Below are 23412 nucleotides of genomic sequence, written 5' to 3'. Positions count from 1 at the left end.
TCTTTCTTTCTTTCTTTCTTTCTTTCTTTCTTTCTTTCTTGTCACACCCCTCTTTATCAGTGTTCCCTCCAGTCCTATTAATGTCTTTGACCACCCATACAGAGTATCATGTAACATCAAAGAGCACAAACACATACACCCAAATGCTCGTACACATAACACATTAGCTCATCCCCATCACTTTGCAGTCACGTGACATGGTACATGTGTATGTGTATGCATGTAGTATGTTAATAACAAAGTATGTGCATGCATGTAGTATGTTAATAACAAAGTATGTGTATGCATGTAGTATGTTAATAACAAAGTGTGTGTATGCATGTAGTGTGTTAATACCACTCTGACAACTGATGAAAGTGAGTGGACACACCGCAGGAGATGTGAAGCTCAGTCACATTTGGAACTTAGTGATCGCCTTGTGCATGTTAAGATTGCCAGTGCTTGTACTTTAGACCCTCTGCTCCCTGGCGTCGGTCACCAAAATGTACACCCTGACATGCGACACACCATTCCCATGTCATGTGTAGGTAACAGCAGCTGCGGTCTTCAGTGTTTAGTGTGTCATTTTCCCCACCCGTCTTTGAGACCTAAGTGTGGGAGGATCTGACATAGGGTCACAGGCCAGGAGGCTTCAGATGCTCTGGCTAGCACATCTCCAGATTTGGAATATTTCAAAGAGGGGGAATGGATCACTCTGCCCAGGGAAGATGGGGGAAGTGCATACCGCTTGTATTTTTGGCCACAGGAGGTCAGGTGGTTCACTGCATTTTGACTAGTCAATTTATGACAGAAAGCACACAAGAACACTGTTCTGTTCTCATCACATGTTCTCACATAGACCTGCCAGGGCACATGCCTATGACATGGGGTTGGTGTGGTGGGAATGGCTTGTATTGGTGACCAAGGTCAGGGAAGTAGTGATCCTGCATAGAAAACACGGAGCACTGCACAGAGATATCGCAGAGGTGACGAAACAACACGCAAACAACTTGATGACTTACTATACGTCTAAATCATATAAATAAATAGTAAAATGTTTTTTTGTCCTCTTCCATAGCCCACAAATGCACCAAAAACCTTTTTGTTTTCAAAAGAATGAAAATGCTTCTGTTGATAATGTAACTATCTGAAGACATGGTAAACAAACTAGGTTTCCCACGTCTAAACAGAAGCTTAATTCCCTTCTCATCGGTTTGTGCTCTCTTCCAAGACGTAGTAGATTAATAAATCCAACATTGAAGTTTGGTGTGTGTTATAGAGGGGTAGGTATCTGGACAGGGCAGCCTGGCTGTGCACACGTGGAGATGGGCAGAGTGATGTATGATATCAGGGGCTGGCTCCGGCCTCAGTGATATCAGCCTCATTGCTGCACCTGCCTTCTTGTAAGCCTGCCCCCCTCAGCTCGGCTCGGCTCGGCTTGCTGCTGTTTTCCACTCCCCCTGCCAGGGCCAAGAAGCCCATTGAATTCTGCCCTGCTCGATTTTGTATATTTTTGTGATTTGTTGGGCCGTCTCAAAACATCTGCTGAAGAATGAATTTAAATTTTTCAAAAACAGTTAAGACGCAAGGAGTCTCTCCGTCCAAAGAGTGTGGAGCATATGCTTTGCTCACTTGAGTGCAATGGCCAATAAAGGGAGAAACTGAAGACAGATATTCTCCTGTGAACAAGATGTTGATATTGAGTGGAACTCCTCCTCCAAATGTTACTGATGCGGCCCGCAATAGCTGTTAGATTTCACAAGCAAATCGACTTGCTCACATGTTACTCCTAGTTTAAAGCCATTTCACACCCACTGTATATTTTTGAAATTACAACTGGTCTCTGACGCTGCCAGAGTTGACACATTTGCAAGTTGTAGACTTCCAAAAATATTTGGCTCAGTGAACTCCAACCTATCAGGTTTCAGTTGCTACCAAACCCTGTATTACTGTGGCTGAGTATTATGCTATTCCTCATGGAAAATTGTTCCACCAACCAGCAGTAAATTATTTCCTAAATAATGAGACATACGTCACACAGAACATACAGGATAGAAGCTCTACCTTCATCAAACTCTGCAGATGGCTGCGGTCTAACGGATAGCAAAGAGAGGCTTCCTTTCAGTGAGTCATTGCCTCCTGCCCTTTGACTTCAATCCAGACTAGGTAAATCTTAAAGTCTGAATCTAGCTACTGTCCCCAATAATGACGATCTAGTTTACTGATTCTGAACACAATTTTCTTGTGCATTTTATGCCATAATAATAAAAAAAAGTTTTTTAACATCAGTGCGTTTACTCACTCTGAAAGGGAGACAGTGAAGCAATGAGGGTGATATCTGGGCGGCTTCAAAACAAGCAGTGGATAACCTGTTTTCCACAAGGACAAGTACTAATGGATACGGGATGAGTGAAGACATTCACAACAAGGCGCCAAATATTGCATTTCCATCATTTTAATATGAAAAACTCTAAACTCTGAATATAATATCAGAATATAACACATTATAAAACTCACAAATATAAAGTATTTATTTTATAAGTTTACATACATACATGACAAACATAGAAAAGGGAGTAGGAATAGCCCGTCTGGAAACACAATAGAGAGTAATGGCAAAAAATCCATAGCTGCTCATATCTTCACATCTTACAGTGAAATCATTTGAGTAAAATTGTCTCACTAAAACTTAAAGTAACAAGATAGTACATTACACAGTATGTCTTCATCAAGGCAAATACAGTATTGTAAGGCAAACGGACCAGAGATTACACTCTTATGCACAGGAGGGTGCGGTATGACCCTGCTCATTGGGACAAACCACTTCATCAGTACCTTAGAACCAGTCAGTGGAGACTCACTACAGAAAACATTTTCTTTTCTTTATTCAGAAAGACAAACAGAACTTCATACAGTTGTGATAAAATGCAATGTCAAGCACCGGATGTGTGGAATAATAAAATTAAATGCCTTGAAGTATTGAAAAATGGCAAAGGATTTCGTACCATGCACATTTTCAATATCCACTATGAGTTGGTTTGTCACAAACAGTTCTGACGGGTAATGCTCTGCATTTGAAAAAAAAAATACAATTTAAATGTAAAGATAAACATAATGCAATGAAATGCCGTAAATGAGCCAAAGTATGTGATGTGTTGGTAAAGGCACGGTACTAATGGGGCTGGCAAAAGTGTTCTGTCCAGACTGAAAAATAGAATGTGCTCAGTTTTAGTGCAGTAACCTTTGACTCATAGCTGAATAGCTGCCAGTGGGGAATTATGTGCCCTTTATTCTAAATTAATAATGCTGGCTAATTAGCAGGAGGTCTGTCTAAGGCTTCTGGGTGTTGCTGTACTCCATCAGTGTGTCAGTAGATTTATGTACCATGTCAAGTGACACAAACAGCTCTCCTTTGGTCCGAGAAATGTGATGTTGTGTGAGGCATCATGGCACATATATGACCTACAATGCCACCTTGTGAAATGAGGGACCAATTTGTGTTTGCTGCCATGGTTTGAGGAGACTTCTTTTCGTTTTGGTCTCTACTAATGTAGTTATATGTCTGCACTAATAGTACAACTGTAGGCCTCTACAATATCCCGGGATTGTAATTCAAAAAACAGCATTGTGTTAATAGGTTTCCATTCCTATAACCTCAGAAAAATCCAACGTGCAAAAAGTATACTAAAAGACATGAGCACATTTTGCATAGCACTGAAGCCACTCTAAAATTACAAACACGCATTCATACAAAACAGACAAAAAAGTGTAACTGAAATGCCCTTTGATGTCACCATTTGCTGTTTTGAATTCGCACAAAAAGGACGAGTGACAGAAAACGCACTCTTGGTGAACAGTATGCAAAGGAAAAGAAACTCATTTGTAAAAAACAGAAAAGGTCTCAGTTCACACTTCTTGTTGTCTCTGGGACAGGAGGCATGATCAAAAGGACCATCTGTCAATCATTCAATGCACTGAAACACACTAGAGACGACACTAAAGTACTCCATGACCTATTTGGCTGTGTTCGCTTTCTTTTCTGGGGGAGATTTTTTTGTGTGTTTTTTTCCTTGCAACCAAGTCCAAGACAAAAGTCCTTTCCCATCATAGGGAACATACATTAATATCTCCTGTAAAAACACAGAACTTTCATTCCTTCTCACTCCTTTCACTCTCTGAAGTGTTGTTCTGTTGTCTGTCCATCAGAAAGGAAGGGTATCCATGAATATTTTGTCCACAATGGGTGGTGGTGGCACCAGGTCTTCCAGCTTTAAGTAGAAGATGCGCTGCAGGCCCTGTATGCACAGTGTCCGCAGTTCCGGAAGCTTCCCTAGCAAACGTGACAGAGAGCTGGGCTGGGCTTGGCTGGAGTCTGCATTGGTGTTGGAAACATGATCTCGGAAGCATGCTAGCAGGCGGTTCTGAAACTCCTCGATACGCTTAGGTTCTTTGAGACCATGGCGATCTGGAACAGACAAATAGATTGAATTACAATTTTGCAAGTGCAAGGGGCAAGGGGTAATTCATAAAAAGCAACCGGCGGCACAATATTTGACATGCTAACTGAACTGAATAAATGGACCAATCAGTTAGTCCATTGGGGCAAATCACTTCGGTCCTCACCTGTAATAATGACTAGGGCAGCCAGGCAGGAGAAGGAGGATACATCCAGGTTCATGCGGTGAAGGCTCTGGGAGAACTCCATGATGGAGTCAATCCAGTCACCAAAACCACGAACACACTGCAAGCGATGCAGCACCACACCATTGCAGAAGATTAGCTTGTCTTTCTCGGGATTTGACCTGGTGGAACACATAAAAAGTCAGCCTGTTAATGCTGTGTTCAGATAATGACCTACCACAAGACATCTTTGAGGACTTTATGTGTTTATCATAGCACATGTCTACCTCTTCAGGCCCCTATGTAAAACTTAGTCAACTGTTTGAAACTATGGATCGTACCTGTAGGCCAGCCGAAGAATGAATAGCTCCACAAACGCGGACTCCAGGAGTAGCTCCTGGTCTTCAGGGCAAAATGCAGAGAATCCTGGGATTGTATCTGCCCATTTTCGTATGACATCCATAGTGCTTGTGAGCAGATCATAGAACTGTTGGATGTCACTGGCATCTTCTTTTTCTGATAGTCCATCCACTGCCTCCTTGTACTGTTGAGGAGGAAAAGAAGTTTTAGATTAAACCTGGTCACTTTACACCAATGTGGCTTATTCTCTAATCATCTGAGGTGATTTACGAGTGTGTTTGATACATACCCTGGAGTAATCAAGCTTGCTCATGGTGGGGTTGGAGTCTATGTGGGCTCTGACCAAAGACGCGATGATATTCACAGGAGGGTTTGAGGTGTTTGAATCCACAACATTCTTTGGCTTTGAGGGTAAACGTCCCCGACGACCTTTAAGACTGTCTGTGCGCACCACTGTGGGAAAAGAAAGAGGGTTCTCAGTTTACTTGAGTATCCTTAACCAAGTCTTCCATCATCACAGAGAGCAAGAGTGTCACCATCTGTTCACGGGTGCTTATGTTAATGCCTGTAAATGTGACTGAGGTGCAGATGCATGTTCTTACCTTCCTTCACCATGCCAACAGCCAGGCACTTCTGGAAACGGCAGAATTGGCAACGGTTCCTCCGCCGTTTGTCAACTGGGCAGTCTTTGTTGGCTAGGCACACATACTTTGCATTTTTTTGTACTGTTCGCTGCAAATGAAAATAGAATGACGTCAATACAAGGGAATGGGAGGAAGAAGATGACTAATCACTACTTACTTACAACTACAATTGGATGTGGTATTGACAAAAATTACTCTGAAAAGTAATACAAACATGCCAAGAGTCGGAAGATGTGACAGAGGCCAAACTTTACACATTTGTGATTCTCACCTTGAAGAAGCCTTTACATCCCTCACACGTTCGCACACCATAGTGCTGGCAGGATGCGTTGTCCCCACACACTGCACAGCGCCCTTCGCTGGACCCTGGGCTTCTGGTCTTGGGGGAGGCATGGGAGCCCTCCATAAAGAGTGGGCTGTCCAGGGATCCCTGCTCCAGTCCCAGGTGGCCGAAGGGCTGGGGCGAGGTGTGCTGGGGTGGCTGGGAGAATGGGTCCTCCTCCGCCAGAGAAGGCTGCTGAGTGGTGTCCAGAGGTGAGGGTTGCTCCACCGGAGTGTTAAAGGTGAAAAATGAGGGGGCCTGCGGCAGGCTGGGCTTGTCTGATACCCAGCAGCCGGGGCCAGGGGAGTAGGAGGTGAAAGGAGAATCCCAGGCAGACACTGGCTGTGTCTGGTAGCCTGGGGTGGGGGGAGAGGCCGCTGCCGACAGAGGACTGCCGTAGTAGTCGGAGCCACAGGAGGACAGGGTCTCATCAAGGTAGCTGAGGGCAAATGTTCCTGGGTAGCAGCCGTACACCTGGAGGTCATCCAACTTGAGGGGGGACTGCTGGTCATGGGGGCTAGAGGCCCCAGCGCCAGCCTGGGCCGAAGTGGAGGTGGCAGGTGGGATCTGGCAGGCAAAAGCGTCAAACTCCCCGGAGTAGTCTCCCACCAAGGTGTTGATACTAGGGAGAGAGGCAGCAGAGAGCTGGTCCGTATGACTGCTGAGGTCCATGACCAGCTTGGCGGTGAAATCTGGGTTCAAAAACTCAGAGTTGAAGTAGGTATTTTCATAAGGCAAGCTTCCATACTGAGTTTGAACGCAGGGCATTGCTGTAATATAGTAGAGAGAGAACGAGAAAGGTCCATGTTATTACGGTACGCTTCAGTCTTCAAGTTATAACAGGGTCAAAAACATCAGAATATGTAAATGCGGTGTTTGTGTTTATGCACAAATTGTGTTTATATATTATTAGACTTTTATGAAAGTGAGATATGGGGGTGAGTAAGACATGCGTAACAGCAGTAGTCAGGGAACAGCAGATGGCATGAATATCCACTTGCCACATTTTTAATCTCTTGAATAAACAACACGTCCGAAAACATCGACATCAAAGGAGTAACCATTTAGCGCCTATGTCTAGCATCTCTCTTCCACCTGCTGCGCCCCCTCTTCCGTGCTCCACCACTTCCCTTGCACCTAACTATGGGTCTTTCTTCCTCAGCCCTCTGAGATTTTGAGAAAGGCTTAGCTGGCAGTCTGTGGGAGGGCAGTCTTGCTGAGAGATATTGCGTTACCGCCCCTTAATGCCATGAAAACCCTTTCATTTATAAACACGGCGACCCAGCCCCCTAAGGACTGACAGTAATAAGGAGTAGAAGGGGCTGGATTTCATTGACAGGCATAGAGCCAGCTAAAGTAGGGATGGAGGGTGTGAGATAGCACAAGGTGTGTGTGTGTGTGTGCGTGTGTGTGTGTATGTGTATATGTGGCTACGGGGGGATCCTTATTACATATGAAGCAATACTCTTTCAAGGATTACTTTCTAGAAACTTGTAGCGGTAACTGTGGTACTAGTTCTATTCTGCTTTGATAAAAACTGCAGAAAACTACCAGAAGTGAAAGTCAGGAGGTTGTATTAAGTGAATCATCTAAAAGCTTACTTTGAATCTGAATAAAGATTTAAATGTTTCACTCATATAGAAGCAGGCCTTTTCAGTGCAACTGCCCAGCTGTTATTATGTTGTCTTAAACAGACCACGGGATCCCGGTTTGAACGCTCGTTTCTGTGGTGTTGGCTTGCATATCCAAGCAAAGAATATGCGAACTAATGTGAGGCACCTGTTGCACACTCACTAAACTCCAAACTAAGGAACATCATTGACCTACGAGAAAGGCGCGAACATCATGAGGTGACGATTTCTCCTTTGCACCTCACAAGGAACATAGTCGAGCACAAATATGTGAACACATAATAAGCTGAGGACAAGAATGACACGCGAGAAGGAAATCCGATGCTGCCGTGTCCACCTAGCTAGCAGACAGAGAACCGCCCCCTCGCACCACCTGTCTTCGTAGGGAAGATCTAATGCTTGAATGATAACACTAGTATTTGTTTGTCTAATGTCCAACAGTAGGCCTGTATTTTAAACAACGTGTCAAATAATAATGACGACATTTACAGTGAAACCTGCTATATAAAATAAAACCAAAATGAAAAACGCTCCCTCTCTACAAAACTTGCTCAGACAAAATCTGTTTATAGAGGCAAGTGGTCAAATCGCATAGCCTAACTTCGGTATGCTCCCCAAAACAAAACGCGATTAAAAGTAATAACACGAATGATTAAAAGCAGCAGACTTTTACAGGATAAACAACAAAAGCCATTCTTAGCATGCACATACTGTGTACGGTCTACTTATCAGTGTATAACATACACACCCCCCTTCTGTCGAGCATTGACACAGTACCAGATCAATTGGAAACAGATACAAGAGTGTTTACAATAAATGCATTTACTAACCTGCTTCATGTATATCCAATTTTCAATGTAACTGTCTTTTTACTTTCTTTTATTCCACGAAGGCAGTAATCATAAATTGCACCAAGGGCTCACTGTCATCTCCAAACACAGTTTGAGCTCCTTGACTGAAGTAACCAGTGAGATATATAGAGACAATTTTATTTTGCCGTGACGTCTTCAAGGGGCGTTTCTTTCCCCATATAAGGTGATTGGGGCGGATAACTTTCCGGCCAGAACCACGCTCTCACGTCCTCGTGTATGACGCACAGGGATTCCATTGACGCAAACGCGAGCGGATTGTGTGATCTAAAAATAGGCTCCGAATGACAACGCTACTCGCGGTGGGCTATTACTGCCTGGAATAGACTAAAAATAGACACACAATGATGACATTTATGGCTAAAGCTAGGCAAAAACGTCTGCTATCAATAAAGAGGAAAACTAAAACAACTAATTTGTGAAATGATCAAATAGGGAAATTAACTTTTTGTCTTGTACAGCAATAGTTTTGGTCTTACATTCCCACAAGACCTGCCTGGCATTGTGTGGAAATGCTCTCTAATGTGTGTGTGTGTGTTTGCGCAGACACACCCACTCACGCTTGTGTGTGTGTGTGTGTGTAAGAGCGAGAGAGAGAGCAAGAGCGAGAGATGGATTTACCCAATGCCTTCCATCGACAAATCCACAGAAGGTGGACATCTTCAGCACAATTAGCCATGAGATAGGAAGTGTCAGATTTAAAATATATATATATATTTTACATAACATATTTTATATAACATATTTGACACAACATTAGCATATATATGCCCCAGCCACCCCACTGATAGCTTTAATAATGGTATTAATGCCTTTACATGGTTTACAATTCCTCATGGAAACTAATGATGCAGGGTCTATGATGCAGAAACTATGATGCAGGGTCATCTCTTTTGTCCTGACCGCTACATGCACTTCCCTTTTAGGAGCAGAGCTACCCAACTTCGGCTTCCAGTATCTCTCGCTAATAATCACTCATAAAAAGTTGTGTAATTCTGCCACTGTGGAATGCGTTAAGCGCTCAGCCTTTAGTGCAAAATCTCAGAGGTGTGACATGGGTGCGGAATGCTGCCTCTCTCTCTCTCATTTACGGGTAGCACTGGGCCTAGCCCAGGAGCCTGGGGCATCAGTGGTGTGTATAGCATGCCAACCCCAGAGCTTGTCAGGACAGGTAGGCACGCAACCATTCAAAGAACCAAAAAAGGAGAGCTGGAACATTATGTGCCGAAAAAGCAATTATAATCTGTTTAACACGTTTCTGAAATTGCTTATTTGAAATAGCTTTAACTACTTCAAACGTTAAGTGAAAGAGAACCACATTGCCAGTTGAAAGCCCCCCATAAACAATTATGACAATCGATCACTGTTTGTATTAAACAAATAAAACAATATATTACTATATAATACTATAAAGTGTGTTGGAGTGTGACTGCTTTATGCTGAGCACCAGGCACGTAGCTTGGGAAATGATACATAAGATGTTGCACACAGAGATGAACATGGCAGAGATGAAAAGATAATGTAGTTACAAGCAGCACCAGAGGGGATTTGGCTGAGGGTTAGGAGACACACCTGCTATATCTGTCTAAGCCGGTACAGAATGTCTCTCAAACTCATTACACATAATTAATGCATGAAATCCCTGCATACTGTAAAAGGAAATAAATGCATCTGAATATCCATGTTTGTTGCTATTCAGTGAGAGTGAGAATGTTCAACACAGAATAGATTATATTAATTCATTTATTTGGGTGAATTTCAGAGAGGGATCTCAAGCTGTTCTGTGTGATTGTAAGGACTAATTAAAAACAACCAGGAGAAGCCACACTCACTCCCTCCTCCTCAACCCTTAGTTCCCCCCTCCTAACTCATTAGTTCGGCCATGTTATGTAAAGTTAGCTGGACACCAGAATTATTGATAGACATTGCGATGAATCCCTGCAGCGATCCTTGCAAGGCGATTGGGACATTTAGTCTTATAGTAGCCTGGCTACTCATGGAGAGAGCAATTTTGTCTGCTTTACTGATAACTGTCAGAATGTCTAACGAACACATACTGAAACTAGTAATTATGGTGCATTCAGAAAGTATTAAGACCCCTTTACTTTTTCACATTTTGTTATGTTGCAGCCTTGTGCTGAAATCATTGAAATTCATTTCCCCCTCATCAATCTTTACTCAATACTCCATAATGACAAGTAAAAACTTTATATACATTTTTAAATGTATTAAAAAGGATAAACTGAAATTTCATATTGACATAAGTTTTCAGACCCTTTGCCCACCTTTGGCAGTGATTACAGCCTAGAGTCTTCTTGGGTATGACACAACAATCTTTGCACACCTGGATTTGGGGATTTTCTGCCAATCTGTCATCTTGTCAGGTTAGATGGAGACCGTCGGTAGACAGCCATTTTCAGGTCTCTCCAGAGCTGGGTCACTCAAGGACATTCATCGAGCTGGCCCAGTCTGAGGCCCAGTCTGAGGCCCTGAGCGCTCTGGACCAGGTTTTCATTAAGGATATCTCTGTACTTTGTTCCGTTCAGCTTTCCCTCAACCCTGACCAGTTGCCCAGTCCCTGCTGCTGAAAAACACCAACACAGCATGCTGCTGCCACCACCATGCTTCATGCCAAGCTTAAGCCCAATTTATGGTCGTCCGTTTACGGAGACACGGAGACACGGAGACACGGAGAGCCCTCTCCGACATTGCAAACCCTCTCCCAGCACCTCTCCGTGGCCTGACGTGCACCTCCCAAATTTTTTAACTATCCGACTCCGTCAATCCATCGCTGTTTACCTTGTGGGTAGTAGTATGCCAACATTAGATAGCTGTCTCAGACACCTCGCAAATCCCCTCAGACGTATTTTTCAGTAACAATAACGGGGTTTTTACATTGCGTGACTTTCAGACTTGTCCGTTGCAATGCGTTGATCCAACGGATGACACAGGAGGAATCTGGCGCATGGGGTTGTGTTGATAACGGAGACGTTATAGTGAGATTTACAGGTCAACAAACCAATCACGGTGCTAGCGAGTTGTTTACCTTGTGGGTAGTAGCATGCCAACATTAGATAGCTGGCTCAGACACCTCGCAAATCCCCTCAGACGTATTTTTCAGTTACAATAACGTTTTTTTTTACATTGCACAGTGTCTATTTCTTGGTAACTTAAAAAAAGTAAAACAAAAAACTAGGGCTGTCAATAGATTAAAAAAAATTAACTAATTAATCTCACATTTTGAAATTCATTAATCTAGATTAATCGCGATTAAAAGTTTGTTTGTCTGGTTTTTTTTTTTACCTCCAATGAAAAATATCTCAATTTCCATACATTATCAATCAAATGAGCTGTGACACCCAGGTAATTGTCATTGCTGACTGATGTCCAGTGGTCACCAGTAAGGGTGACGGTGGCAGCTTTCTCGAGGAGCTGAATTTTTCGTGCTCTCTCGCCGTCATAAAAGGAATGTATGCGTGACACACTGGTGCCCCTCGACAGTAAATCGTAAGAGTTGTCTCCTGAAGCAATTCGAATCACCTCAGTCAGCCCAACATCCTTAACTATGTTGATGGTCCGACAGTCACCGGCAACCCAAACTGCTAAAGCGTTGGTAACCTTTTCACGGACTGGTCTAGTTATTTTACTAGAGAAGTCGTAGAGTGTGGGTTGGCGACCATCTAACCTGGGACTGCTTTCTGTCGGGTGCTTTGCATTAAGGTGATAACTTAAAGACGAGCTGCTTCTGTGATAGCTAAATTCAATTTGACAAATGCTACATACAACTTTAGTTTTGTCGATTGTTCTGTAATTTTGCCTATTAAACAGAAACTTTCCGCCCAACAATCCCTCAGCTCTCTCCATTTTCAACTACCGCAGTGGTTGTCAAACTTTTTCTGTCATTCCCCACTTTGAATAAGGGGGGCTATTGGTAGGCCAAGCCCCCTACTTACATTGCCCGAGGGGACACAGGTTCAAGTCTGGCCTGATGTAATTTCCCAATCCTCTCCCCACCTCTTCTCCGCATCGCTTCCTGTCATAATTTCATAACTATCCAAATAAAGGCATTAAAAAAAAAAAAATGTTTTTAAAATCGCGGCCGCATTAATCGCATAGATTAACGCGTTAACGCTGACAGCCCTAAAAAAACCTTTATGTACAAATACGACCATCTACAGAGTTTGGTCTGCTGCCTTTTTTTTTTTATTATTGCTTTGCAACACCCACAACCGTCGGAGAACCATAAATGAAAACGAGTCCGTCGAGGCAACTACGTGACCACGGAGTAACGGAGTCGTAGAAGTATATTTCGGCCTTCAGACGTGACCGTTGCAATGCGTTGATCCAACGGATGACAGAGGAGGAGTCTGGCACATGGGGTTGTGTTGATAACCGAGACGTTATAGTGAGATTGACAGGTCAACAAAGCAATCACGCCGCTGGCAAGCTGTTTACCTTGTGGGTAGTAGCATGCCAACATTAGATAGCTGGCTCAGACACCTCGCAAATCCCCATAAACGTATTTTTCAGTTACAATAATGGGGTTTTTACATTGCAGTGTCTATTTCTCGGTAACTAAAAAAAAATCTAAGCAAAAAAAAGGAAAACAAATAACTTTTATGTACAAATACGGCCATCTACGGTGTTTGGTCCGCCATCTTTTTTTTTGGAGCTTTGCGCTCTTGAGACGTGAGCATAAACGCAATCTGATTGGCTAGCGCCTGTGCTGTCGTATTTTCATGAAAGGCGATTTGATTGGCTGACGCATGCGTTGCCTCTCGAAGAGTTGAACATTTTTCAAATCTCGCCGCAAGCAACGCAACGGAGCCCTAATTCAGTTCGGCAACAGATGACGTCACCCCATTCAAAGTGAATGGGGATCCGTCAACGATAACGGATCAACGCATTCCAATGCAACAATGTGAGCCAAGCGTCACTGTTGGAGTGGTATTGGGCACGTGATGAGTGGTACCTGGTTTCCTCCAGACATGACAGAATTGAGGCCAAACAATTAAATGCTGGTTTCATCAGACCAGATAATCTTTTTTCTAACAGTCTGAGAGTCCAAGCAGGCTTTCCTGTGTCTTTCACTGAGGAGAGGCGTCCGTCTGGCCACTCTGCTATAAAACCCAGATCGTTGGAGTGAAGATTGGCAGGGGAAAAATGTATTTAAAGGATTTCAACATAAGGCTGCAACATAACAAAATGTGAAAAGAGTGAAGGGGTCTGAATCCTTTCTGAATGCACTGTTTATCTCTCTCATCGACTAATTAAAAATGCACTGTTTGCTCACCGTGTCTGTCCCAGTGTCACATATCACATTTTACACGGGCACATTATTGCACATGCAGTGCTGTGCATCAGACCACTTCCATAGACAGCGGAACACCTCCTAATGCCAGTCTCAACATTAACCACTCTGGGTGAGGGAAGCATCCCACAACATCTCTTGGAAAATCAGCATTCTCTCTTAAAGCGATAAAACAAAATAATGGAATAGCCTACCAACCAAACTCATAACATGCACACATTTTCACACTTTCATTATACAAAACATGACATACATGTCATATAGAACAATGGATTTTAAACCATTTAATTTGCACAGTAAATGAACTGTATTGTAAGCGATACGTGCTACTTTGTTTGGGGATAGGGGTAGGTTTTTATCATATGTGACAGTGTATTGTTACTGTCTATATATGCTGTACTTATAATGTCTTCATGACTTCTGTATGCCTCCTTGTGCAGGGACTGCATTTGAAAATAAGCTATTCTGTGCGGTGCAGTTCCCCTCTTCTTGTGTCTATGAGATTAATGCTTTTGCCATATTCCCCCTCCTAAATGAACAACTACACTAAACACACAGAAAGGCTCAAACCTTTATAATGGTGAAAATTTCAATTAAATTACAGGTTTTTAGTACAGCACATACTTTACTTAAATGCAGTTACACAGTTTAGAAGACCTAGGGTTAACACGCAACTGCAAATTAAAAAGAATGCCTCAAAGACAAAAATATTGACTGATTTGTTCCCCCAAAACATAGTCAAGATTCAGAAATGTAACATGAAAGATTGACATAGCTGTACAAGAATTTCCCTACATTTTTAAGCACTATGATTTTTTCCTTTTAATTTTCTCTACTTTGAAGTGCCACATCTGAGTACCTTCTCCAGTGCTCTGCAATATACCATAGAGTACACACACACACCACCTGTTGCATCAAGTTTATCAGCAGGGCAAACCTGCTGGTACTTATGTAAGTGGCCGTTTACTACCAATAGCAGGGCCGGAGGCACTAATTACCTCTTCACTCAAGAGAGGGTCCCCACATGCCGAGGCTGAGGCAGGATCTTATTTTTGTACAATGAGAAGGGCAAGACATCTTCTGTCTAAGGAGATGTTAAATATACACACAAAACACAAACACACTCGTGCATACTAGTCTCTGAGGTGTGTGGCCTGGTCAGCCGGTTGTTCCCCAGTGGCTGGTGAGGTAAGACACAGGGATAGCATAGCACCCGTGGCTCTGAGGTTGGTCCCATCCGGCCATGACTCTGGCTACAGACAGTATTGTTTGCACTAACATGTCAGCACACTAAGCATAGACTGAGTGATACATGTACACACAACAGCTGCTATAGCACAGACCCTCTCAGTCTCTTGTAACTACTTCTCTCTCCCTCTCTCTTTCTCTCTCTATTTCTCTCTCACACACAGAGACATGCACGCACCCACACGCCCACAAACACCACCTGACTTAAATCCATTCCTCCATGTAAATTCTACAGGAATTCATTAGGTGGTGCATATGAAGGGCAGTCATATTACAGATCCCCTCCTCCCATGATGCATACAACTAATGAATAAGTAAACTGAGAATGTCAGAAAGTCATGCGATTCATACACTGATACATGACCTGATAAAACAAATCAGATTATAATTGTACTTTTTAATAATGTAATAATCACAATTAGAGAGCTAGTAGACAGTAGACATATTCACCATAACATTCAACAAAGCTGTAAAAAGGCTGCCTATTTTTACACAAAGCTTCAGCTGTTTTACACAGAGCCTTTCCCAGCCCCAACTGTATCTTATGTCTCTGCTCCTCTGGGGTCTTTGTTTTATAATACTGTTTTCCAGACTTCAGAGTCCGGGGCGGCCCATGGCATAGGTCACACAGGCGGTTGCCTAGGGCGCGAAATATCCGTTGGGTGTGCCACAGAAGGGTTTTTAATCTTTTTTTTTGGAAGTACGCCCTCTCATAACAACTATAGAGTAGTGTTGCCCTTCTACTCAGTTACTGAGCTAAAGCCCATTTCTATGCATAGCCTCTCTGCTGCGTGTGCACACTACCCCTTCTGAAGACATTTTGAAGGGTTTGTTAATATTAGTCAAGTGAGTGACTAAAATCTAGGATTTGCTGTGTGGTGGGTGGTCTGGAGGGTTGCACATCATGGCTTACACCTCCAGAGACAAGAAGGCCACTAATACATGTTGTGAGCCTACATGTGTGCTCGATAACTCCAGATGGCCACGGAGTTTCTCACGCATCAACAATGACAGGTATGCATCCTTATACTACCATGTGTCTTGTGTGCTCAGAGTAACAAATGCAACGTTATTCCACACCAGAAGAAGCTGTTAGGGGGTTACCACCAACAGTCCAGCAGCAAACTGCCTCTACCTAAAACCTGAGCTTCCCACTGGGCCCAACAGCCACATGAAACCCTTAAGAAACAAACACCAGAACAGAAGTCTTGGAGTTGCCGTACACACTATGAGCTCACAGACCCTCATCCAACTCTAAGCTATGTTCAAACTGTCCACTCGTCCACTAAATAGTGCACTGTATAGCGAATCAGCCATTTTGTAGTGCTGTTCGAAATCACAACTATAAATGTACTATATAATGCACTATAAAATTACCCCACGTGGGGTTATTTTATAGAGCCTGTCGTTCTACAGTATACCACAATTCATTGCAAGATGAATGAATTGAGTAAGACCAGACATTTTTTGGTTACATGTTTAGTCACCAGTTGGATATGCCTAAATGATGCCTGAAACTTTACAATTAAGCTTTGTCTGAGAATGTTTTGAAAAGAGTCCACCACAAATTTAATCGTGCTTTTTTCTGTTTTAATTTGACTTATCTTATCTAAATGAAAGCCACATTAAACCTTTGAAAATCATGGAAAATATAGACTGCATTTTAGCTAAATATCACGTTTGTTGCCTTGTAATGGCATTTTATTTATTATAAAGAAGGTAAGCAGCTCCCTTGCCATGTTAGTGTTACTATGTTGCTGTTACCGATATAGAATGTAGTGTCCGGAGTCTCCCCTTGTTTCTAACGTCTGATTCCCTACATGGTTATGGTTATAGTATTTAGCATTACGAAAACAGATAAATATTAAAAACATAAAAAAGCAGTAATACTATTAAATACTGTTACATTTTAACTATTGACTACATGGTGAAATCAATAGATTTTTCTATATAGTAAATCAGTGAGTGAGTGAGTGAAGTGGAGAATCCGAACACAGCTTAAGCCTGTTGTCCGGGTGTGTGCCACAGGATAAGAGAACACAATGCTAAGAATAGCCTCTCAACAAAGTGCAACACCTTCACATACCACTGTGGTGTTAGTCTGCATGGTTCAACCGACTGGCTTTACAGGTCCAAACAGGAGTTCTCCACTAGACAGAAGTGATGTAGCCAGTTGTTTTTAGCAGCAGCCAGTTAAACATCCCCAGCAGGTGCTCACAGGGAAGTGGTAAAGCATAGCCATAAAACAGGCTAACTGACCCTTTGCATACATCATTATTAAGTTGATGGATGATGACAGCTATGCTGACCTTCCCAGGTTTCACCTGTCATTATTGTGGTATCAATTCAAGATATTCATGTGAGAATTATCCCTACCATTTTACAAGGATAAGCCTACATCCACGATGGTTTGCATCAGTGCACAGTGTCTTTCGGAGTTAAACAGTGGCTGTCACAATTCAATGTATCAATATAGGGGTGGTCATTGGTCACACTCCAAACATTTGATACAGTCACATTAATTTACAGGAGGAATGGAGTTCGTACGATCAATTAGCCTAAACATGGTATTGGGTCTAAACATTATTTTTGGTGTTTGGTATCAACAAGTCAACAATTAGCCTAAGTGATATCCACAGATACAGATTTCTGGTAACCTTCTGCAGAGGAACTTGCGCATAGGCCCTTTAAGCTAGTCTATACCCCATGGTTATAGTCCTGGTTAAATTTTGCTATTTTATCTGTCTGTTTTTTTCTTCTTTGAATACTTAGTCTAAATTTCTAAATGTTTTAATTCAATCTATTATAGTGTGCAGGGAACAATTTATCTGTGAGAGATTACACACCCTAACAAAAAAAAAACAGCATGAGAGAGACTTCTGTTAAATCTGATGTGTCACAAATGCACCTTTACAGTGGTCTATCTGTCTTCAGGGAGGGGGCTGAAAAGCCATTAGTGGCAAAAGAATCCCACTCAGGCCAGCTCTCCAGGGTACAGGGAGCAAAGCCTCAGACCTTACTCTGGTTAAAGAAGTCGTTTATCCAGGAGGAATTAGTCTTTACGTTTTTTTCCCAAACCAGCTGAGTTCGTACTGAGTAGCCTACCAAGTCAAAATACCACAACCACTGGCAAAACCCAATGTAAAGAGACCCGTAAAACCATCCCTTTCTGTCATTCACCTCGTCACGCCTCCCTACTTTGGCCACCTGCAACAGACTTCCACTGTCGTTTTGTAGTGCAAAATACAGTAAATGTTTAATCGTAGCCCAGCCTATTTCTAGGGTATAATATCTGAATATATTACGCGTAAAATAGGCTATTCAGAATAATTCGTAATACAAACCAACAGTGCGCTAGACAAGTGGTGCTGCTCTTTTATTTATTGAGGACTGATAACATTTTGACGTCTCTTATTTCGAGGTCGTACATCCATAATAATAATCTATTTGAGGGACTTACCTGCGTTAGAGACACCTGTCGCACGTGCTTTCATCAGACTATCCCTTCACGCTGAGTACTTTGGCTGCGCGCCGCTCGTTCTCAATAGCAGCCTTGTTCATCACCTCAGTCCAGCACCATCTCATACAAGCGAGTTCGACTTTGTGATAATGACCGTGTCTTATATGCCTCTCCTTAAATTTCGAGGCCATGGCGATTGGAATCACGGGGAACCCAGCTTACTTACAGAAACAGAGTGGGCTTTTTTCTTCCTAGAAGCCCTCTACGCAATGCGATACCCGTTTTCCAGCCAGATCTACTTCCCCCCTTGTTCCACTCGGCTATTCACTTACCATAGAACAGCCGATGCTTGTCTCGAGCAGAACAACGGAGGCAGGTCCCTCCGATGACGTCAATCAGAGGTACCCATTGACGTAGGTGGAATCCCTGCCAGTGACGTCAGTTCAAAACGAGAGATCCGAAAACAAAGAGGGAAAGCGGGCTTCTAAAAATAGAAAGCGGAACAAAGGACGGATGAATGAGACCTCCATGTAGTTAAAATAAGGACTGACTCCAGGCTTTGTAGAGCAACTTTAATATGTCTATTCCTAGGTCTAGGCAAAGTCATTTCCGTTAGTTGTATTTGTCCAAGAACTTTTAGTCTGAGCTTGTAACAAAGGTGTTACACAACTATGGTCTTGTAACTTCATAGCTCCTGCATTTTCTTTCAAATGTAGACGTTGCTATGGCATAGGCCAAAAGTTGTACTCCTCTGGTCAATTTGGCTGCATAACTTTTTTGTGCCATTACCTATGTGAGTCACTTTGAATCACTGTACCTGGAGGCTAGTTGTGCAGAAACAACTATCATAATAAGTAAGAAGATAATCACGTGGGCTAATTATAATATTAGTTTGCATTATTCAAAACCCATTCACTATAAACTCACCATGTCCACCATAAACATGTCAGTTATGAACATGTTATACATAAGTTGTCTTCCTTTTCTCTCCATGATTTCTCCTCTGTCTCTTCCTTGAAATACATGTTGGGATACTGGTAAATAAACACTTTTACAGACCCGTCGCCTAAAATAGAATTGAGGATTGAGGGGCTGTTCTTACAAATCAGAATGCTTGTACTATGCATACATCTCAAAGTGTTAACTGTGTTGAAAACATGAAGGGTCCATTTAAACAAAAGACATACAGTATCATGAAGGATGTTGCTGGGGGTGGTGGTTGTCTAAAATGGAATTGCAGTCTATGCCTAAGCATGTGTAAATCAGGCAGGTTGATGGTCAGAAATGGGCAGCTTTGGTTAAAGCAACTTCCCAGTCTGAGCACCCGATACTAGCTTGGTAGAACCGGACACAAATACGCTTTGTGAATATACTCCCAGCAATAACTGCACACGTGCAGATGCAAATAATCTTGTTGAAAACAGAGTTGTTTCCGATATGGGGCGGCCTGTTGCTGGGGAAATAGAACCATTCTCCATGTATGTATCACATACATACAGTGACAGCATCTTTAAATTGAAAAAGTGGGGGCATTATTATTGATCTGGGCAATGTCTTTTTTTATATACGGTCATTTTTCTCATGCTTTGCATTTTACCTCACTTTAATTTTATCTACACACTTTATAACATATTTGATGGTAAGAAATATCACAACAATCCAGAAATGGGATCAAAACCCTGGTGCATCATCAGGGGCGAATTTAGGTTCCCACTTTTGGGGGGGCTAAGCCCCTAGATAAAACCTAATATTTGTCCTGTGACCCAGCAAAACTAGGGGGGTTTGGGGGCATGGTCCCCCATAAGACATTTTTGAAAATATCCTTTTAAATAGTGTCCTCTAGTGGGTTTTAGGAAGAACAATTTACAAATTAAGATTTAGAAATATGGCACAACAATAAACATATTGAAGACATCTGCCGACATAGGTGCTAATTCTACTGTAGCACAATAATTTCCAATGGTAGGGTGAGTAGGTTAACGTTGTAGGGTAGGGTAGGGTGAGTAGGTTAACGTTGTAGGCTAGAGTTCACTAGCTAGTTATAGCTGGCTGAGCTACTGAGTAGGCTAGCATACCCACAGGATCAATGAACTGGCATGATAAAAAAGAGCCACGACGACATCTATAATTAACTCGTGATGATTTAACCATTTCGTTTCTTTTACTATTTTAAACTTCATGTGCTATACCTTTATATCCAGCAGCTGATTATGGCAGCTTATACCAGCTTGGGTCGGACAGTCGCTCCCAGTCTATTTACTAGACGTTATCACCGTCTGTCTGCACGCTCGCGACCAAACAGAGCCGTGCGCTTGACACCACAGTGTCGAACAGGCGGGATTCCTGTGCTACTCGAGACTATTTTATTTCTAATTCTAAAAATGAAACAAAATAAGTTCACTAAATCGGTTGTTTGGTGTTAATTTGACGATCTCAAAAAATAGGGCTAGATACGCCACTGTGCATCATGTAGGATTTGAGAACACTATCTGGGCCTGGTTTGGACAAACGTCATTAATAGATTTGAATGGTGTTTTAGCCATTTTTGTCAACCACTTTAAGTCACACAGCCTTTTGATTTAACCCAAGTCAGTGTCTTAATACAACGCGTATTTGTTTGTAAAATATATTCCTGTATTTGAATAGCCGTCACGGGAGGTCTTATCATGGGGGTCTGGCTAAATGATACAACTTCTACATGACCCGCTCCCAGCTGACCACGGTATGGATCGAACGTCTCAGAATGCTCTCTTTTCGTGCTACGTTCAGTTTCAGTAGCTCAGCTAACAGGTGCAAGTCATATCAATCATGTTTGTGTGGATTTTAGTCTTGGAAAACTGTCAAAAAACGAATAACTTCGGCAAATAACCTCTGTATCCGAAATATTAACTTCTTCTTGAACTATATTGACACCATTGAATGCACTGTATTCTAACGCCCATTCGGTGTGTATTTCACCTCTTTACTAGAGCCCGACTTACCAAAAAAGCTCACACTAGTTCCGTATTGGCTATTAGAGCCAGATGCGTTCCAGACTGTGTGTGGTTAAATCAGGATGCCCAGCGCCCACATGAGTACAATACAAGTACTGAAGCTGTTAAGTAAAGTTATCGCCCATGGATGTGGCTTTGTATGTGGAAGTTTAGCTGGCCAATATAAATTTAAGTCAATGTAATACAAATGAAAAGGGAATGCCTCATTATAATTATAATTTGTGCTCACCGAACCTAGCGAAATGTAGACTAAAATCACATGAAATCACTCACATGAAATATGTTCACACATATAGTGTGGGTTCATCTTTCCAGTAAAAAAAAAATAGGCTATTGAAATAATAAAAATAAAAATGAAATGAAATGAAAAAGCAAACACCTAGCTTAGTTCCATTTCTTTCCCTCAGCAGTTCAACCTGTCAAAAAATGAAAACCTCAAAACTCACTCAATGAAAGTGAAACATATTGTCATATCTAAAATTTACCATGATAAGTCAAATTGAAAAACTATCAAAGGAAATCAAATTCAACCTTTCAAAAATAACATGAAAACCCAGCACTTGCATTCTTACTTTACATAGGTTAGCATTAAAAGACAACCCAGGTAAAGTGCGTTGTGGTATGAGGCCCTACGCTAATTGTGGAATTTCAGGGAATGGCATACATCACCCATCACCCAGGAAAGTTATTGTCTTCCAAAATTGAAAATCATTCTTAGTCAATGGCTACATTTTTTAATTGAGCTTTTCATGTACTACTGTTAAGATGTCGGCCTTCTGGCTCAGAGATTGTGAAAGTAAAGTACAATTTTATGTTTGCAAAATGTTAAACTATTGAACTAACACATGACTTTTTAAAGTTTTAGTTATACCGTCTTGCTAGGACAGTGTATACATTTTTTTTACAAAAAAAAAAACCTGTCTTATTTACTACAGGCTAGTTGACCTCTGAATAACCGGAACCTATTTTGTAATGCAGCCATGCTTGAATGACCACCCCTGACCATTTTGGTGTATATGGCTGTATAGTGCAAAGTCAGTAAGCATTTCATGTGTAATCCAGGCAGTGATTGCACGAGGTACGGATCTTACATTACACAACTGGGGGTATTTCCCTCTCTTCAGCGCTCCTGAAGACGTGCCAGCGCTCGGCAGGCTGGGAGGGGGGAGTACAGGGTGTTGGTTCCACATCACATGATCCTATAAAAGCAGTCCTGGGAGTGTTGGAAATGTTAACCCTCAGTTAAGCGGCGCTACACTCTAACCTCAAAGGCCTTTACTGGCGCGGCGAGATGAGATCTGCGAAGGGGCACCTAAAAGGGGTCTGGTTTCCTTCCAGGACAATCGTCATTATTCAGACGGACACAAAAGTAAATCAAAAAAGAGTCTTAAAAAGAGAAAGAACTCTCAGAGCTGCATAGTCTTTCAGTTCCAACTAGACGTACAACATAACGGAGCGTAATATGACCACCGCTTGAGAGAATGAGCAAGAATGAAGTGAAATAAGATATTTTCCATTCCAAGAGAAGTGTTATCTTGAATGGTTACGTTTCTGCCCAACAATAGACTCAAAAGTTTGTTGTTTATCTTAGTTCCTGAAAATCTAAGGAACTAGGCCTATTGTTTGTGGACATGACGGCTGTGCACTGATAGGGTGTGAAGCAGTACCTATGAGTTAAGATATATTCCTGTGCTGAATTTGAGCATTTTGTTAAGTTTATATGTTTACATAATCAACAATAGCCTATGAGCTTCATTGCATAACTGTACTTGGCATTTCTTTACATTTTGAAAAATATGCATGTGTATATAAAATGTGGGATATTAGTTGAAGACAAGAATATGTGTGAATACAATAGTAAATGTAGAGTGAATGCTACATACTTTGGGAGATTTGAGCAATGTAGCCAAGTGTAAGCATACACTTAAGCATACATTTTAAAAGTTTATCTTAAGCGGTTCTTTAGATATTGAAA

The 23412-nt window shown here is 42.0% G+C and overlaps 1 protein-coding gene across 2 annotated transcripts; it reads right to left on the bottom strand.

Moving 5' to 3' along the window:
* Positions 1-2486: 2486 nt before the first annotated feature.
* Positions 2487-18789, bottom strand: nr4a1 (nuclear receptor subfamily 4, group A, member 1). 2 transcript variants are annotated; one of them, XM_012824939.3, is made up of 7 exons: positions 18445-18789; positions 5875-6695; positions 5562-5691; positions 5249-5412; positions 4941-5143; positions 4603-4781; positions 2487-4444 (listed from the first exon to the last, which is right to left on the bottom strand). In XM_012824939.3, exons 1-7 carry the CDS (start codon positions 18476-18478, stop codon positions 4182-4184), a joined length of 1794 nt encoding a protein of 597 aa, XP_012680393.2. In that variant the 5' UTR covers positions 18479-18789; the 3' UTR covers positions 2487-4181. The 2 variants fall into 2 exon arrangements, with proteins under 2 accessions (XP_012680393.2, XP_012680395.1); XM_012824941.3 differs by lacking the exon at positions 18445-18789 and adding an exon at positions 8387-8765.
* Between the last annotated feature and the right edge of the window lie 4623 nt (positions 18790-23412).

The sequence above is a fragment of the Clupea harengus genome, chromosome 5, assembly GCF_900700415.2.
Source record: "Clupea harengus chromosome 5, Ch_v2.0.2, whole genome shotgun sequence".
Lineage (NCBI taxonomy): Eukaryota > Metazoa > Chordata > Actinopteri > Clupeiformes > Clupeidae > Clupea > Clupea harengus.
This window is presented reverse-complemented; position numbering and strand designations above follow the sequence as displayed.